The following is a 19465-nucleotide window of genomic DNA, read 5'->3' on the forward strand; positions in this document are numbered from 1 at the left end:
GGGGCGGCCTGGACGTGCGTTGCCTCTAATCTGAGCAGTTGCCACGGCACCCGCGTCATCAAGGATGGGAAAGCTGTGGTCCAGAGAGGCGAAGTGACGTGTCCAGGGGCTCCCAGCTGGCCAAGGCGAACGCGAGAACCCGGGCTGGATGGCTGTGATTCCGGGGCCCGTGCCCTTCCCCCTGGCCACATGGCAATCGTAACCACAGTCTCAGCCTGCGCAGCCGGGAGACACCACGCGCCTGCCCTCGACGACTCTGGGCCGATTACATTTCAGGTTGCAAAATCACACAGGGTAACAGGCTTTCTTCTTCCTGAAGGGTCCGGCGAGCTGAGTGGCAACTGGGGGCTGCTGGACCAGGTGGCGGCTCTGACCTGGGTGCAGACCCACATCAGCGTGTTTGGGGGAGACCCTCGGCGCGTGGCCCTGGCAGCCGACCGCGGGGGCGCCGACGTGGCCAGCATCCACCTCCTGACCGCCGGGGCTGCCACCCCCAGTCTCTTCCAGAGAGCCGTCCTGATGGTGAGTTGCCTGTGGCCTCCGGCCTGGCTGCAGGCCGGCCAGGCCCGCGGCCTTTCTCGCCTCTCGAGGCCCGTTGGTTCCTTTACCCTTTGTTCTGACTGTGTGTCCTGCTCGTGGGCATCTCTCCACGTGCACGTGAGCCAGGGTGCTGAGGGGCTCCCCTGATGGCTGTCCCCGCATGTCCACAGCACTAATAACTCCAGGCGGGGGGTGCCCTGTTTTCCGGGGGTGCCTCGCCGGGGTTCGATGGTCCGAACTGTCCATTGCTTCACCCGTCCATAGACAGCCGCAGGGCACAGGATGCAGGATGAGAGACTTCTTGCTGGAGGGAAAGTTAACGATGAGGGTACAGTTGAGCCAACACGATGCTGACTCCGCCCAGCGGCATCGCCCCGAACGGGAGGGAAGTAGAAGCGAGAGAGAGCGTTGCTTCCCTGACCTCTGGGTCTGAACTTCGAATCTTCCCTGAAGCCGCCTAGCCCGTGCCCATCCCTGCCCTGAGAGTCAGCTCTGGCGGCCTTTCATCGTGGGGCAGGATTGGGTGATTCTTACTCTCACTAACCCCTTCTGCCTCGTGGGTGCTCTCTTGCCTGAGGTGTGAGGAGAGGCAGGGGACCCTGGCCCTGGTCCACGTGGCAGGCAGCTGTGTCGGCAGCCACGGGGTGAGTCACAGAGCTCCAAAGTTTTGGCCAAATGAGTCGTTGGTTATGAATAAAGGCAAAGAAGAGAACTCAATGCTTGTGATTGTGCTGGGTGGTCTGGAGCACCCACTAAGTGGTGATGATGACGATGGTGGTGATGATGATGATGGTGGTGATGATGATGATGGTGGTGATGATGATGATGGTGGTGATGATGATGATGGTGGTGATGATGATGATGATGGTGATGAAGATATAACGATATTGATGATTATGACATAATGTTGATGATGACAATAATTGTGATGGAGGAAATAATCTGGTTGACCACAGCGTACTCCCTGAAAACTATTCTGTCATTGATTAGCTTCTAATTTTACTATGTCCAATTGGTGCCAGGTGCTATGCAAGGTATTGGAAATATCTTGCTAAATAATTCATGTTCCAGTTCTCAAGAAGCATATAGTTTCCTGGGAGGTGGCGGACCAACACTTCAAGCAGATATTTAAGAGGGGATCTTAGGGAGGTTCAGAGAGAACCCCTCGAGCATACACAGGGGAAGCAGGGAGTATTGGGCATGCATCCCAGGAGAGGGAACTCTGAGCCAAGTGCCGAGGCGTGTGACTGCCGGCAGAGTCCCGACACGCAGGGAAGGCCCGGCTCTTCGCTGAAATCGCCAATCCCATGATGCCGCAGGACAGGGTCTTTACAAGCAGTGGACGGGGGCGGGGAGGCAGGGCAGCCAGAGAGCACTGACCCCCTGGGGTTCGTCCTGAGCACATGGGAGCCACTGTGACTGGAGGTTTCGTTTGTCAGTGCGTTGGGTTGGGTGGGGTTTACCATTTCGACCCCTTTCTAAGAGTGCCGCTGGGTGCCCTGAATGTGCATGATGCTGGGCAATCGTCGCCACGGATCATTTCCAGAACTTTTTTGTCATTTCGAATGGAACCCTGTGCCTGTTAAACAGCTGCTCCGCCTCCCCCAGCCCTCACTAACCTCTGTCTAACTTTCCGTCTCTATGACTTTTCCCATTCTAAGACATCCAGTGAGCAGAATCACACATTCGTCCTTCGGCGTCTGGCTTATTTCACTTAGCATGATGTCTTCGAGGGTCATCCATGGTCCATGCCGTAGCTGATGTCAGAATCGCATTCCTTTATTAGGCCGCATAATATTCCATTGTGCGTATATACCATGTTTGTTTATTCGCTCATCTGTTGATGGACACCGGGTTGAATTCCCCCTCTGGCTACCGTGAGTAGTGCCGCCGTGCGCACGGCTGTGCCAGTGAAGCGTTTTCAAGCAGCCGGGAAACGTGCTGCCCTTTGGGAAGACTCCCCTTAGAGCTGGGTAGAGGATGAACTTGAGACCGACGACTCTGGAGGCCGAGAAAGCAATGAGGAGACTACTGAGTACCACAGGGTAAGGAGAGAGGGAGAACCATGGAAACCCAGGCCGCGGACCTGCCAGCAAGTCTGAGGCTGTCTGCCCGCCCCAGCGCTGTCAGGCCTGGGAGCCAACCCTTGACCGGGTGGCGGGTAACAGCGGCGATCATCGTCGCCGTCCCTGACAGGAAGTGGCGCCACCTGCCATTCCTTCCCTCGCCCTCAGCCGTAGGAGCCTGCTAATCTTCCTCGAGGAGGTCATGCTCTATTCTGCATCGCACAGGCAGCTTCCTGTACATAAGACACTTTTCTGCCATCCTCCTCCTCCTCGCGTGCCCTATTCGTCCTGCAGGGAGCCCTAACACCCTTTTCGGGCTGGAAATGGACCCCTCTTTATGTGGCTCGTGCTGCCGGCTCTTCTCGGTGTGGTTTTGATCATGATGTCCCACTGGTAAATAATTATTTCCGCTGCCAAGGCCGTCTCCCTCTCAAGACTCCGAGCTCCAAGAGAGCAGGGGCCAACCGCCGAGGACGAGCAAGTGAAGGGGGGACCCCTGGGCTACTTCATCTCCCTCCCCCGCATTCTTATGTGTCTTGTCCTCTGATTCGGGTTTTCTTCAATCCGTGCCTCTGTGGGGGTCCATCTCAGAGGCAAGAGGTCTGAGCCCAAACATCTTTCAATTCCCAATATTAAAAACAGAACTTCCTGACTCTGACTTGGTCTTGAAGTGACTTCTCCAGGGCCCCCTCGGAAACCAGGCACGCAGCAGGACCCAGAAGACACCCAAAACACCGTCTAGGAGGCCCAGAAGGCAGAATTTTCTTTTTAAAAATTCTGGAGAGTTTAGATGTTTGGGGGATTTCAAAGACAAATCTGTTTTAACAAATGGTAGTGTATTTAAAAATAAACTCGCCATCTGTGTTAGTCATTCAGGGGCGGCTTTTACAAGTTCCCCCAGCAGTCTTTGGGACGCATGTGAAATTATTTGGAATCGAGGGAACTGAAATACTTCTAGTTATTAGCTGTTCGTAAACGTTTTCTTTCCCGGCAGATATCTGAGGAATGAATGTGAGCTGGTGATACATTCTTGGATAAAATCTTAAGTCTTTCTGCAAATCTTGGGGCCAGAACTGTTGAAATAGTGGGTGAGACAGACTCCTGTGACAATTACTAGCTGATATTTATTTGTTTAGCATGTTTGGGGCCATAAAGCACTGTCAGTGTATAATCTTAGAGATTCCTCACATTAATTCACTAGTAGTTTTTTTTTGTTTTTGTTTTTGTTTTTTTTTTTTAAATATCCAATCTAGAGGTAAGACATCCAAGGCTCAGAGATGTTTAGTGACCCACCGAAGAAAACACAGCAGAGAAGGAGCCGCTGTAGGGACTAGAACCTAAAGCCAAATCCTGTGTTTTTCCATCGGATGAGGCCACTTCCCCAGGCACTTGGGGCTCTTGGGAGCCTCAATGTCTAAGAGAAAGAGCCCAGGCCTAGGATCAGACAAGCCTGCACTAAGATCCTGGCCTCGGGCAAAACCTTTCCCCCTCGCATTCTTCACGGATAAAATAGGTACAATTAATTCTGCCTCCCAAGGGCTCAAGAAGCTGTCATCATGTCAGGCTGATAAAGTGTCCTGTACACCGGAGAGCTGAAGAGCTCCAAGCTTCCCTCCTTCCATGCCAAGCAAGTTGGCCGCGAACCAAAGCAGGTCTGGGCCCCGGCTGAAGCAGGGAGGGGGTGACGTGTAGCACACGTGCTTTCTGTGACTCTGACGGCCCGGCCGGCTCTCAGAGAAGATAGAGGAGGTCGCGTCCCCTGCGGTGTGAGTCACGGGGCCCGGACGCGACCACCCCGTTGCCCAATGTCTGCATTCCTCGGTGTGAATGCCAGGCCCCACGACCTGGCCTCGAACGGAATTTTCCCGTCTCCCTTCCTGCACCATCCCCGCCCGAACCCGGCTCTCCAGGCTCGCTGGCCATCACCATTCCTAGAAAACGCCATGCCTTCCTCTAGATCTTTCCATCACTGCTCTGTGGTCAGCATGTCCAGCTGTCCACCTGGAAAGTCACTCCCTGCTTCAGGACTCAGCTGGAACGGGGCTTCCAAGCCTTTCCCTGTCTCTCGAAGCGGAAGAAACCTCGCCTTGGTGAACACGCTTTTATTTAGCAGTTTTTAAGGAATTCCACCTCGTCTTACGTCCTTCTTATGTTTCTCGCACGTACAATTGCACTTGTAATATGCCTGGGCACTCGGCTGGGTGCACGAGCTTATCCTCTCAGTACGCCCTTAGCTCTTAGCACAGCACCCAGTTCACAGGGGTCCCCCGAGACCATGCTGTTTTCACACGTATCTCTTCACCTCCCCCCCGCCCCCTCCCCCCAACCCCGTGTTTCTCTCAATCAAAACTGGCCTAGCCATTCATGGGCTTTGATGCCTCCACAGATTTATATTGAGAATAAGTGTATTGATATCTTTAATATTTCTGATGGGATTTTGGTTGTAGTTTCATGGAATGTTTCAATTAATTTAGGAAAAATATCTATGTTTTTACGACGTTAACCTTGCGTCCAGGAATCAGGTCAACACCATAAGCATGAATAGAGCGTTTTTGTCTCCTTAGGACTTTTCATCGCATTTTGAACTTTTCTCCCTCAAAGTTGTGTGAAGTTGTTGGCGCAGGTTCCTACCTATGTCAGAGTGTGACTGGCGTTGGGAACGGTGCTTTATTCTTCATCGTGCTTCCCAGGTGGTAAACGCTGGCGTAGGGGGATAGGCTGGTTCTGCCATTTTCTGAGCGTTCCTACCACTTCTCATACTTTGTCAGTTCCACGGAACTTTCCGTCAGGTTACCTCATTACCGAATAATGGCGCGTCTGTTTCTGTACCCACTGGAGCAAGATGCTCAACTGTTCTGACAAAGAGACCCAGCGCTCAAGCAGCCTAAGTAATAAATATTCTTCTCTCTCCCTCAGTCTGTCTGTCTGTCTGTCTGTCTCTCTCCCCCCTCCCCCGCCACCTTCCTGAGATACCCTCCCTAGTCGTAAACTCTGGTTTTCTTAAGACTGCGTCTCAAAAGAATCTGAGTTGCTAGCCAGTGAGGTTCCCACTGGTATTCCTCGTTCCCATCTCTGTCCAGTTGCACGTTTACTTAAAAAATTCAAAACCCGCAGGAAATTCTGAGTGAATCACCCACCCGGCTCACCCAGGAAGCTCTCCCTAAATTCTGGGGGTTAAATATTTATTAAGTTTATTTTAATCAGGAATAAATACATGATTTAGCAAAACGTAATGCTTCCCACTGAGAGACCCTTCCGAGTCCTCCCTAACGCATTCCGATCCCATTAGTCACAACGGAAGACAACGCGTAAGACATCGTACGAGCGTCTGGAGCGTGCGAGGTCGCCCGGCCTCGTGGCGGAAGTCAGCGTCCACAGCGTTACATTCATTTCCCGGACACTGGCTGGTCCCTTCGAAACAGCCTTTTGGGATTGCTGAGGAAACCACAAATGTCTGCTCGGATGAACGCACCGGAATCCGACGCTACAGAAGCTCCTGTAAATACTCGTACGCAGACGGGGAGCACGGGGGGCTCAGATCCGCAGGGTGCGTGTGGTGCCGAGCAGCGGGGCAGACACACTGCGCGCCCCCATCGTCCTCCCGAATCTCTTCGCAACAGGGGAAGATGAGTCACGGCTCCACCCGTGGCCGCCTCTCCCAACGCAGTGCGGATGAGCAGTCTGCGGGGAAACGTCTCCTTCTCCAGGTCTCGCCTGCGTTTCTCTCTCATCTCTTAAAATCACGTAAGGCAGGGTCAAGCCGCTGGGATCCACGTTTCCTGGAGCCCAGCGCGTTTACTCGTGTGGCCGCCAGACCCTTCTCAGAATGAAACACTGGATGAATTAACTCTTCAGAACTCACCGATTTCCTTTTTCAAAAAAAAAAAAAAAAAAAAAAATGCGACCATTCCGACCTCCTCAGTCCAGATAGCGCTCCCGCTCTCTGAAGGTCCAGCTGCAACGGCGGGTCCCGGGCGACCTTCCCTGACCCCGGTCCCACCTGCGGCCGCGAGCTGATTTCTGCTTGTACGTCCCACGTGCACACTGTTTGGTTCCAGACCTTTCTCCCTGTCTGCACTGTGAGCACCTCTGCTGAGGCCCGGGGCCTACTTATCTTCTCACCGTTTATCTTTTCTTTCGATGTGACACCTTCGCAGGACTTCGACAGTGTCTCTTCAGGCGGTCGTGAACGAACAGTCGGCGGGTTAATGTGGCCGAGGATCTCAGCGTGCCACAGAAGCTCTTTCTGTGCTGCAAAGCCGTGCCGGGGACACGGGGAAAAGCTTGCACGGTCCTGAGCCCACCCTCCTGTTTCGCTGCCAGCAGCCTCCCCCCCCCCCCGCCACCCCCAAGTCCCATTCGCCCTGCCCCCTGCAGAAGTAGGGACCCATCTGACTTTTGTACCTCTGGCTTTGGGACCCGCAGGGCAAAGAGATCTCCTGATTCAGGACTAATTAGGAAAGCGAATGTTTAGTGTCATCGAGTTCTCTTAGAGAGAGGAGATGCACACCGGAAGGAAGGTCTCTTTGTGGATCAGTTTTAAGAGTTCCACACGGGGCACCAGTTTGCCATCCCAGACCCTCCGCCAGCCCGCGGCTTTTGGCCGCTCTCCTCCTCAGGCTTTCCTCGTTCAGAGGTTTTTCTCCCGCGAGCTCGGAGTGCGGCCGCCTGGACAGTTCATTGGAGGGCGGTCCCTATGCACGTCCTCGAGTCCGTCTTTTGCACAAACCCGATGAGCACGCACGTAACATACAAGCAAGACCCTTCCGAAACGGTGCCTGGTGGCAGCGCCAGGCACCATGTGGCGATGTCCCGGAACCGAGCAGACACCAGGCGGGGCTCCCTTTGTCGTGATGTGGGTAGAGAAGATGCGAGTCTGAGTCTCGCGTGGCTCCTCCTGGCTCCCGGAAGGCGTGAGGCGCCTCCGGGGCCGGGGAACCACACCTTTCTGCGAGAGGCCAGGCGATGGTGGGAACCTCTCTGCTCCTTCGGGGCGCACGCCGTGGCGTGCGTTCCCGGCTAGTCTTCGAAGTAGGGCTGTGACGGGAACAGGGAGCTCTTCCTCTTGCTTCCGCTGTACATCAAGGACAGGCTTTTCTTCTTCCGATCCAAGGGAGCGTTGTCTTGGCCCGCCAGCGACAAGTAGGAGGCGATGCTCTCCCGGAGGCCGTAGCTGAACAGCGACTCGTCCACCATGAGGGGGTTCCCTGCTCCCTCGGGGTCCTCCCGCAGCCTGAGAGTGGGAAGAAAGGGGCAGAGGGAAGGAAAAAAGAGAGGGACGTCACGGGATGCAGGACCAGAGAATGAGAAAAGGAAGGGAGCATGGTTAGTGCAGCATTTCTCGAGCTCGTCGTTCTAGTTCCGTTTCGGATACTGGCGGCTGTGCGATCTTAGACGGGTCGCCGAACCTCTCTGAACCGCCATTTCTTTGGAAGACTGAAATGCCCAGCCGCCAATTCTAATGAATGTTTCTTTATGATATTTACAAGGAAGAGCAGTTTTATTCGTCTCCCAGGCAATTTTGAGCTCTGATTTTCTTGGAATTCACCAACGGGATGTCTGGATCAGCATTTAACTAGTGAGATAATCCACCAATACCCAATCACAGACACCCCTAAAATGCAATAGCTGACAGTCAAATAAAACAGATCCGCGGGGCATGTTTTTCTCTTAACGAAGGATGAGATCGCCCTATGATTTTGCTGAGGTGTTTGTTGAAGCGTTCTGAGAGAGTTTAAAATAATATTACATTTAGACGAGATTTACGTGTGTGTTACTCTCTAGGATGCTAACATGAGAAAGGCAAGGTGGTATCTTTCAGCTCAAAATATTCAGCTGACACTTAATGGGGACTCGGTAAACATTTGCAGAACTAGGGGGACCGACCGTCTCGGCAGGGAGTTGCTAAGGCTCTGCCATCCCCCCCACGAGGCCGAAGGCTGGGTCCGCCTCTCAGGGCACACTGGGGACCTGTGTGTCTGCTGCACCTGCTTAGTGCACCTACTGTCAGGTGTTAGCAGGGCCGGCTGTAACTGGCCAAGGTTCCCATGTGCCGGGCTCATGCACTGGTTTGGGGCTCGCGCGTCCGTGGAACACACACACATGCGCGTGCACGCACACACACACACATACTCACACTCTCACACACAGACACCCCACCTGGACATTCTCCTCCAGTCGAAGGTCTTCTGGCGCAAGGTGACGGGCGAGTCGGGGGCCCTCGCTGCCGGGGTGGCCGTGCTCTGAGTGAGGCACGGTGTGGTCAGCACACAGCAGAGGCCATCGGCCACCTCTGAGGAGGGAAGCACACAGCTGGTCAGTGACTCCAAGAGGCTGCGGCCGGCATGGGGCGTGGGGCCCGAGGGACTGTCCAGAGGGGCTCCCTGGTTGTTCTCGAGGGGAAGCCAAAGCCAAGATTTGAAAAGGGGTGTAGCAGGGCCGAGAGTCACGCGGCCCGCGTTTAAGCGATGCCGACGTGCCCCGAGTATACACTGTGTTCAGCCTGGTGCAGGTACAGAGTAGAGTTGAGGATTCAGAATCGACCAAACTCGGGTTCGAATTTCAGCTCTGAGCCTTTGTACATTGCCTGGAACCTCTCTGAGCCTCGGTCTCCTCAACCATGAAGTGAGAGGCACAGAGCTGATACATGAGAACAGCTGGAGAGGCCCAGGTGTGGCCCCGGCCTCCGTGGGTTCACACCGAGCGAGACACAGGTCCATCACCGTCTGGGGCCGGACCTCTCGCAGGCGGGGTGTGGCGGGTGGGGGGTCTGTGTACAATGCTGATCGCCCCAAAGCGCAGGGAACGGCGTTTGATACAGCGTGGTGGGCTCTTAGAGAGGTTCGTAGGAAGAAAGGAAGGTAAAAGAAACAATCGCAGAAGACGGGGAAGGAAGAAAGGAAGAGAAGAGGAAGGAAGGATGGAAGGAAGGAGGGAGGGGAAAGCAAGAGAGAGAGAAAAGGAGGGGAAAAAGTAAAGACAGGTTAACAAAGATAAAAGGCGCAGGAAAATGAGGCGAAAAACAAAGATCTCAAGGCTAAAGAGAGAAAGTGGACAAAGGGAAAAAAAATCCCTCCTCTTTACCACAGATAAGCACAAAGAGAATGAAAATGAAAAGAATCCATTTTTTTCCCCCTCGGCCAGCATGAAGTGTCTGAGCATCCGGGAGCATAGGAAACAGCCTCCATCTCTTCAAAGCCTTCTAGCTGTGCTGTCGTGGCAAGGATGGATTCTGGCTGTGCTCAGACCTTCTGACAGATTGAGGAAATTCTGTGTCGAAGACCCCCGTGCCCCTCACGCCTCGGCCCGGGGGAGGGTGATGGAGTGGCTGAGGGCTGAGCGTCCCGCGGGGTGGAGCCGCCCTGGCACGAGCAGACCTGCCCCCGGGTTCTAAGGAGCCCGTTCGGCCAGCGCTGGTCCCCGCCTCCCTGTAACCCGTGGAGCCCTCGGGGTGTCCTTCCCAGGGAACAGAGGGAGATTGTAGCCTAAGAGGCACACCCAGGAGGTCAGAGGGTGACACCCAATAATGCCGCGTCCAGTGTGCCGTCCGCCTTCCGTGTGAATGCGAACGTCCGCCCCGGCCCGCGCCGAGGCGGCGAGCCTGGACCCTGAGGTGAGAGGGAGCTTAACTGGATGTGAGCCTGAAATAATTACCTGTCAGGAGCAGGAAACTGAAATGGCCTCCCAGGTTGGGGGTTGGGGGGGGTTGGGAGACCAAGTCAGGCACAAAGACTAAAGCGATCAGCCCCAGGAGACAGCCCAAGAGGGGGACTTGGCGACAGCCCTTCCTTAGAAAGGTCACTGCTTAGGATGAAAAGGAAAGTCTGGCGAAAAGCAAAGGAACATGCCGAGCTGGCCGGCCACGCCGCACCCCGGCGAGGCCCAGATAGACCTGCGCAGTCGGGACTGTTATACCTATTTAGGGAATGGAGCGACTAGGATCCTGGGGTCAGGCAGCTGCTCAAGGTCACGGAAACGTGACCCGAACCTGCCTCATGGACTCAGGACCAGGCACTTGTTCCGGAAGCAACTCATTGCTTCCAGAATGGAAGAAGAGAGAAATCCTACCTTGACACACTCTTCTAATTCTCCCCGGCCTATAGAACTCTCTAGAACACTCATCCTCCTCCCACTCATCAACCCCAGCTCTGATCCCACGTTCCCGTCCCTTATTTTCCGGGCACCGTTGTGTCCCGCCCTCCCCGGCCTGTTCTCGCGGTGACGGCCTTAGCGCACGCCGGCCCTGACTCTGTGCCTCGAGGGAGAATCTGGCAGGAGGTAAACCTGGCCACGTGGTTTCCACTTTGGGGACCTGAGGGGCACGGGAAACATGTCGGGGTTTCAGGGCCTTTTCCGTTCCTCCCAGGGCGGACTGGTGGCCGTGAGCCGATAGCCAGGGACACGGTTCTGCTGGGCGCGGCTCCGCCCTGCTGCCGCAGCACCCTTGGGTCATCCCGGCCTGGAAGCCTCGCGGGCCGCCCCGTCCATGAAATCTTCGCCGGGCGGCATCCTCTTCATGTTTGCTTTTGTCTATGCAAAACTTATGGTCTCCGCACCTCTCATATGATTGTTATTAAAAGCCAAATACCACAACCTGTCTTTACTCATCATCAGTAAAAGGTGACTGTTTCCAGGACTCCCTTCCTCTTTCATTTTTAGCCTCGCTGCGAGGTTTTTAGGTCGCGCAGAAGCGAGGCTCGTTATCGTTCATTTTGCATCTGCCCCATGCCAGGCTGCGACGCACGTGTTTACATGCACGATCGTGTCTGATAATCATGACAACCGCCTGAGGGGGCCGCTCGCGCCCACCTTCCGCAAATGGGGACCTGCGTCCGGGAGAGGTTTCTGCGCAAGGTCTCGCGGAGCCCAGGTCCTCGCTGGGGCCGTGTTCCCTCATAGCCATTCCCCCGTCATGACCTGTGCTGCTCACAGGCCAGGTGTGATAACCGAGGTCCCGTGGACGCCTCCTTTCTCCTTGAAATGCCCTTCAAGACCCCACACCCTAAAACAATGCCCGCACAGGTCCCGGCGGTGTGAGGTCAGACCTCCTGGCCTGGACGGGGGAGACATTGACAAAGCTAAGGCGTCTTCTCCTCCTCCTCCCTCCGGTTCACAGCGGGAGGGCGGGAGAGAGACGCCCCGGCCGGGGTCTGGTGGCGGGCGCGTAGGAGCAGCCGCGCTTACGTGCCAGGCGCTCTCCCTGGCACCTTCCGTGTGCTGACTCCGTGAGCTGTCCCAGCATCCCTGCGGCGGGGGCAGTCAGCGTCGTCATTGCGCAGAGAAGGAAGGAGGCGCCGAGTTGAGCAACGAGCCCCACGTGGCCCGAAAGCTCTAGGGTATGAACACGGTGTTCCCGAGCCGGCTTTGATAAACGCGGCCAAGTTTTTACAATTCCTCCCTTTTCCATAGGGTGAAATTCCAACTCCCGACCTGGCGTTCGGGCCTTTCCCTCTAACTCAGATCTTTTTCTCCTTTTTCTCGCAGTCAACTAGACAGCGAGACAGAGTGGGCAGAATTCTGGGAAAATGGCTGGCATCAGTAGGGGCAGAGAGGACAGGTGATTAAGCCTACCTCCTGGCACCTCGTCCTCAAGGAGGGGGCTCCCTTTGGCTCGAAGGCCGAGGAGAATTTTGACGTGCAGGAAAGGGGAAACAAGCAGCATCTCCGAACGAAGCCCCAGAGCCCTGCAGATGTGTGGCCCGCTTAAGGAGGTGCGAGCTGTCTGTGGTCGTGAACACTAGGGTGTCCTGATTTGTTTCCCTTATGGGTAGAGGGGGGGCGAAGCCGAGATGAGCTACGTTTTAGTACCTTAGGCAGCGTTCACCGGCAGGCTGGTTTAGCCTGAAATTTGCAGTGTGAATTAATAAGAAGCGAGCACATGAGGCAGGCCGGATGGGCCGAGAGCGGGCACAGCGCCCGGGGTGCAGGGGTGGCCCGCATGCATCTGGCCTGAGGGTGCCATGGGGGCGGGGTGTTTCTTACCGGAATAGTGGTTCACCAGGTCCTCCAGGCACTGGAAGGTGAGCCTCGGGGAGATGTAGTACCAGTTGTTGGGCAGTCGGAAGATGCGGTAATGCTTCACCTGCCGGTGCCTCACGGAGAGAGAGTAGAGGCCTGCAGGAAGCGGAGGGCAAGTCAGGGGCGGGCCACGCGTGCGCCCCGGAAAGCAGCCGAGCGTCCTGCTGCCCGGGCCGCCGCGCCCAGACCCGGACCAGCACTCGCGCGTGTGGGCGGCGGCTGTGGGACCCCACCGCGGGCATGGCATGGGGCTCTCTCCTCGGAGATCGGGGGCGGGGGCCAGTGAGCAGCCTCACCGCAGTCACCACCCCGCGATGCAGGATTTCAAGTGCACGGCCCGCGCGTCGCTCTGTGAGGTCACTGCTGGGGTGCGTCCGTGTCCTTTGGGGGGCCTTCGGCCAAAGGAGACGACTAGAGTCGGGCTGCGCCCATAGGTCAGCTCTGCGGCCATCCTTGGGTCTGCGCTCTAAGATGTTCGGGCCCTCGTTTCCTTCCTTGTCCCACCAAGGCCACCATACTACGCCTTCGAAGGGGCCTTTTGCGTTCGGCCTCCCATTTCCTGGTCCCCGCTCTCTCTGACTTCGGCTTGCCCTTCTCAGAAATTTGGAGAAAGTGGCAGTCAAGGCATTTTTCTGGGTCTAGCTTAGAAACATGTGAACAGGTGTCATTTCTCCTTAAGCACCATTAGAATACCGACCCAACTTGGGTTAGTAAGAGTCCACCTTTGCCTGCATCTCTCTTAGCCTTGGTTTCACTCGATTTTCCCCAGTCTTTGCTGTATGTGCTGGGCTGGGGCTCAGCTCCATCCAAGCGAAATCTCCATTAATTCTCAGGAAGGCCCAGCAGGGAGGTATTGTCCCCCAAATAGTTTGTAGACAGAAAAATTGAGGCCCAGAGCCGCCGAGTGACATGGCCAGAGGCACGCGGCTTGGAAGAGGCTGGCTTAGGCTTGCCCTGAGCCGGTCTCCGAGACCAGCATCCCGATGGCCGTCCCTCGCTTGGCCCCAGGCCCGCCCTCTCAGCTGGCCAGCAGGTCAAGGGCGGCAGGTGGAAACTTACGAGGACTTTGCACACCCGAGGGAGCAGAGCCTGCCCCCTCTCTAGCCCCAGCCCGGCCGCAGATCCGCCTGCTGCCTCTTCGTGTTAGGATCGGCTCGGCTGCTTAGGCTGGGCTCTCCTCACCTGGGCTGTGCTGCTTTAGAGGCTCCGGCTCAGGCTCCCCCCCGCCCCCGGGGGGCGCCGAGACCTGCACGGAGTTTGCCTTTGTTTTCATCCTGTTCAACTCCAGCACACGACCTCTGAAAGTCGTCCTTGGATTTTTCTAACCACGGATGGTGGCCCCTGCCACACGGTGCTGGCATTTCGGAACGAAGACGCTTCACGGGCACCTGGGCAATACCCTCAGATGCCGCTCTCTCTTCCTCGAGAGCGAGCACACAAGGAGCAAGCCAAACTCTCGGAAACGTCTTCTGTACTTATGAACTTAAGATTATTCTAACTGAGTCTGGGAAGCCCAGGCTGTGAAGGGTTTTGCTTCTGCACTTTAAGCTGGGTGCCGGCCAGCGTGGGAGGCACTTGCTGTTATTAATCCTTTGTTGTAGATAAGGGAACCTAAGCTTGGAGAGGGGTGGTGACTTCTTAATAATTCGTACAGCCAGAGCCAGAAGCCCTCGCCTGAGCCTCTACAAAGGGCCCAGCCGAGTTCCTTAACACATAGGATGTTGGGAAATTGTGACGATGCGGGTCCGGGTGAGCACACAGGAGAGTACATCTGCTCATCCTGATTCTCCAAGCTGCTGACGTGGCCCTGGGGCGCAGAAGGAGTCAGTGCTGGGGGTCCCCCGATAGCAAGAGCACTGGAAATGGTATTACGGTTGAATCGCTCCACCACCTTCCAAGGCAGGGGCTTCCTCCCCATTTCCCAGACAGGAAGCCGAGCTCAGAGAAGGAAGTGGCCGGGGCCAGCCGCCCCGGGTGCAGAGCTGGAGAGCAGGGGCCGGGCCCGCTCGTCTGGCCTGAGCACGGCAAGACGAGGCGGAGGCTGCTCACCTTTCTTCGTCTCGCTCTCTCTGATCATGAAGGAGCCAATCTTCGTGTCTGGCAGCTGCAGCAGCTCCTCGGCCTTGTCCCTGCCGAGCCCTTCGAACAGCCAGCTGAGAGGTAAGAAGGCAGATTTCAGTATCCTGAGTACACCGTCCCCCGAAAGACAGGAGGGATGTGGAAATTAAGATCGAGGGCCAGTTAACACAAAACTGCTGGGATCAAAAACAGGAGGGTGATCGATGCTTCATTCGTTCGTTCGTGCATTCATTCATTCACTCATTCATTCATACTATTCATCTTTCAAGTAAAATTCTTGAGTGCCCACTGCAAGCCGGGTATTACATTGGATAACGAGGACACGAAGATGCATGAACGTCCTTGTTACTCCATTTCTCAAATGCCAGCCGGACCGTGCCTGTTCTGTGTCATGTGCTACATGGCATTTGGAAACCCGACAAGGTAGCTACTCGGTAGATTGTTTAATGTCTCTCTCCCTTATAAGCTGACTGCCCGGCCCCTCCCTCAGCGCCCCGTGAGGGCGGGGACTGTGTCTGTCATCTTGGGTTTCGTCTTTGAGTCCAGGTTACCGACCTTGGTATATATTTGTGAATGAATAAATGGGCACGAGAAAGAAAAAAAAAGAAAAGAAACGGTGGTGCATAATTTCACCAACTTAACTCTGCATTCGTTATAAGTCCTTGTCATCTTTTCGACAGAGTTCCAAAACAGCTGTCATTGCACGTTTGCCTGTCTTTCCTGCCTTTTTTTTCATGTTTTGGAGAGCAGCTCTGTGCGCGCGGGGATGTGTGTTCTCAGTGAGAGGGCCTCATTCTTTTAGCAGAGCAGGCCTGGGCGGACCGCGGTGTGGGAGGAAAGGCTTTGGTAGCAGTTGGCTGGTGTGCACTCAGCCCGCTTTTAACAGTCCGTACCTCCGTGAACGGACCTTGGCTTTTCATCCCCAGGTCGGAATTAGCGCGCGCTATGGAAAATGTGACTATGTTACTGTTTTGCGCCCTTTCCCATTCTCCACGGCATGTAGGCAGGTCACGGAAGGGCCTGGCCGAGAACTCCTGAAACACCGTGGGTGAGAGACCCACAGACGTAACGTCGGACACCACGGACTTATGTACTGGGCACCGAGAGGGCTTTGTTGTTGAGATCATGATTACGCCGCATTTGGCCAAATGTTTCAACTGTTTCCTTAGCTCTGCACAATGGGTGGCATATTAATTATTTTAGCATATATAACAAAGATTCATCCTTTCAAGTCCTTAAGTGAAATTCCACTTATAAAAATGAAGAGAATAAAACAATAACAACAGACAGGTATGAATGCTAAGTATTCACATGGGCCACATACCATATTAGTAACTCGAAAGTTTATCCTCATATCAGCCCCCTAGGACAGGTAGCATTATCTCTCTTTCACCGATGAGGATAGTGAGGGTCAGAGTGATTAATTCGTCCAAGTTACCCCACGTCAGCAACTCCAAGAGCTAGAAATGGACCCTGTATTTCTGGGACATCCCGTTCCGTAACCACTCTACGGCACCGCCTCTCTTTCTGGTTGCCGTTTCGGGGACATGTATTGCGTCGACTAGGTCGGAAGCTGTGCAGGGTCGTGACTGCATCCCGCCCATCCGGGTTGCTCCCCACCCCCAGCTCCTGCCAGCATTTAGCACCGCAAGGTGTGGCCGCGGTTGGCTAAGTGAACAAATGGATCGGGGGCACACAGCTGCCTCAGAAGAGTGACGTGGCTCGCGTCTCTCCTGGGACGTAGCTCTCCTAGCAGCTACTGCCCCCCCTTCTGCCTCAGAATGGGGGAGGAGCACCCCAAGGTGCCACCCTTCCTTACGAACTGAGCCGAGAGTGGACGCGGCCCTCTCAGACCAGTGCTGCCTTTCCACTGTGCCACGTGGAATCTCTCTATGCAAACCTAGGCGTCACTGGCATACATATCATGCTTTATTCGTGCCACTCGGGATGCTGGGTACTCACCCGTGGTAAACTCTGGCCACATGGATTCCAGGAATGTAGCTCTCGCGACCGGTGCTAAGGGAGATGGCCTTCCACCAGCCCCCCTCACTGTAGGAGAAGACAGGAAAGGGTAGATGGGTAAACGGCAAAGCAAATGAATGAATGAGCAGAGTAATCGGATTTCACCCGGGGCACATTGGGACCTTAGTTTTTCAAATCTGTCATTGGCTACGTTGACCCTAATTTCTTCATATGAAAATTTGGTTTTTAAGTCTCTCCTCCGGTTTCAAGCTAAGCAGATAGCCACCCTTCTGGGACCAGCAGCTGGCGTTTCTAACTTATGTTCTGCAACCGGAGGCTTTTTAAAAACAACTGTTTACTGAGTCACACACACCCTGCTATATCGCCAAGGTATGGTGGCGTGTGTCTCTGTCAATGAGGATTAGAATAAACGGGGCTTAGTGTCCCCGGCTCTTCTACAGCCTGTTTCGAATCAGGGAGCGTCGCAACAGGACAGGAGGTGACACTTTCTGTTTGTCACCGGAAGGTTTTCCAGACCCCCCGGGCCCTCCTTCCTGAGCCAGCACCGTAGATAGTATCAGCACTGCATGCATGCTGGGAGACGAGGCCAGCGTGAGAAGCAGAGCCTGGATCATCAAGGGTCTCAAAAGCCATTAAGGAATTTAACTTGTATCCAGTAGGCACTGGGGAGCCAGCGAAGGTTTTAGAGTGTTGGTGGCGTTAAGGAGGATCAAGCATTTAGGCCTCCGTCCGGGCCAAACTTCTCCCCTCTCAATAGGACTAGGGCCCATGTGGAATTGGACAGCTATAGCTAAAATCTAAGTCTTTCCACCCCAACCAAGTTCATCCTTTGTGGGGGGATTGTGAACGTTGTGGAAGGCTGACTCACTCAGAAATCACACGTAGTTTCTCCCCGCGGCGGAATATTGGGGGGCTGATGTCGGGGGGCGGGTAGTCGCTCAGCACAGCCAGGAAGTCGCTGTCCAGTCCTGGAGAAGCAAAGGCAAAAGGTTCCTTCTTACAAGGAGCTAAAAGGAGGCCCTGGGTGGGGGTCGGCGCGGGGCGGGGGGCAGGTGCAAAGGTGAGTCCCCCTTGGGGACTTCGCACCCAGAGACACCTGACCTGTTTTGAAACAGCGGTCAGAGCAGGCCCTCCTCTCTTCAGGGACAGTGACGCAGGCACTTGAAGGAACCCTGGGGGCCAGGTGACTCACTGCCATACTGCAGCCCAGGGACGTTCCCTGTCCTCGGGGGAGCTGGCGTTGCTGAGCCTGCCTCAGCCCTGATGCCCTCATCCGCGGGATGGGGACCCAGAGGACCTTGAGCTGAAGTCACGAGGTCCACCTTCAGGGTCAGCCCCACATCTCCTGGTCTGTGGAATCCTGGGCAAGTTCCAGGACGCCTACTAGACTTGAGCTCCCCACCTTTAAGATGGGGCCGGTGACACGTCACTCTGGGGTCCTCATGAGATGAGATGAAAGTCTGCGGCAGCACCTCGTAAGAGATCAGGGGCTCTAAATAGACCCCTTACATTATCATTGCCACCAGTGCCCTCTCTGGCCCTTGAGGGCCCCCCGTCTCTAATAGTGGGGGTATGGGGGTGGAGGCTAAGCCGCATGATTCTGAGGACCCACCAGGACCGGAAGACACCAGCTCTGGAACTCAATAAAGCTCCTCTTGCTTGCCAAATAGAAGGCATCACGCCGGGGGGCTCTGGGGGAAGTGGCGGACGAAAACTTAGGTACTTTTCGCCAGTCGCATAGCGGAGGTAATTCCGGTGCGGTTTTGGAAAGGGGGCTGCGCTCCCTGGCTCACGCGAGTACGGCTTGCCGCAGAGGAGACGGCGATGTGACCAGGGATTCGTCTTCTGGCACTAGGCCGAGCCCTCGTTTCACAGCCTTGGTGACTTGCCACAGGCATTGCATTGGGTGCAGGGTGATATCGGGGTGCATTTTGGGGGAAATGATACATCTCAGAGATCAGCAGGCAGAGTAACTATCCGCTACAGCGTTTATCACCCCCTCTGCTGGCTGGGCAGCAGAACTCATCGTTTTGGGTGACACATTTACTCATTCTTCAGCGTTTGTTCACTGAGCACCTGCCACAGGCCAAGCATGATGAACACGGCAAAACAAGTCCCCCTGCTCCGGGAGCCCATATTCTAGAGAGGACACAAATACCCATGGCAGGGGACATCCCCTGTCCCCTTCACCCAGGGAAATCTGGAAAAATCCAGCACTCGGGCATGGCAGGCTTGGCGGCCCAAACAGACCACTTTCTTGGGACTGCTGGACTCTGCCCCTTACAGCTCATATGTTCTGAAGCCTCCAACTCGCAAGCCCCTGGAAAGCCAAGTCGAACGAGAGCCTAAGTATGAGAATGCGTAAGAACGACGAGTGAGTGTTCTTGCCAAAGATTTGTTTATCGGTCGATAAATGAATCAGAGACGAGTTATCACCGTGGAACAGCTTACTGAAACGTACCATTCGCTTGGGGAAGATGAGTCGCAGACAGTAGACTGTTCCTCACTGTAAGATGGAAACCAAAAGTGATTCACTGTGGCCGTGATCACTGAAAGGGATCAGGGCTCACGGCAAGGAGCAGTGTCGGCTGTGGAAGGGCCGACCCGGCGAGGCCTCGGACCTTCCCTGCGCCTGTGGGGAGGCCTCCCCCACATCCTGCTTTGCCGAAGTAGCTATGCAGCCCAGACCCCACCCCAGTAATCAGAGACAGCACTCAGATGTGTGTTGAACTCAAAGCCAGACGTCCCGAGTTCTAACAAGGGGTGGATCTGAATTTTGT

General features: G+C 55.2%; 2 protein-coding genes across 4 annotated transcripts in view; one reads left to right on the forward strand and one right to left on the reverse strand.

Moving 5' to 3' along the window:
• Positions 1-19465, forward strand: part of TG (thyroglobulin) — a 180582-nt gene that overhangs the window by 96097 nt on the left and 65020 nt on the right. Inside the window, exon 41 of the mRNA XM_016145636.2 lies at positions 320-522. Coding sequence (XP_016001122.2) covers positions 320-522 — 203 coding nt within the window. The remainder of the gene's footprint in view (positions 1-319; positions 523-19465) is intronic.
• SLA (Src like adaptor) overlaps positions 6485-19465 on the reverse strand; it is a 31176-nt gene continuing 18195 nt past the window's right edge. For all 3 annotated transcript variants that reach the window (XM_016145639.2, XM_016145638.2, XM_016145637.2), the window contains 6 exons: positions 17554-17653; positions 16665-16751; positions 14673-14776; positions 12588-12719; positions 8766-8898; positions 6485-7839 (listed from right to left, as the gene is read on the reverse strand). In XM_016145639.2, coding sequence (XP_016001125.1) covers positions 7626-7839; positions 8766-8898; positions 12588-12719; positions 14673-14700 — 507 coding nt within the window. In that variant the 5' untranslated portion in view covers positions 14701-14776; positions 16665-16751; positions 17554-17653 and the 3' untranslated portion in view covers positions 6485-7625. The remainder of the gene's footprint in view (positions 7840-8765; positions 8899-12587; positions 12720-14672; positions 14777-16664; positions 16752-17553; positions 17654-19465) is intronic.

The sequence above is a fragment of the Rousettus aegyptiacus genome, unplaced genomic scaffold (assembly GCF_014176215.1).
Source record: "Rousettus aegyptiacus isolate mRouAeg1 unplaced genomic scaffold, mRouAeg1.p scaffold_m13_p_15, whole genome shotgun sequence".
NCBI classification, from domain to species: Eukaryota; Metazoa; Chordata; class Mammalia; order Chiroptera; family Pteropodidae; genus Rousettus; species Rousettus aegyptiacus.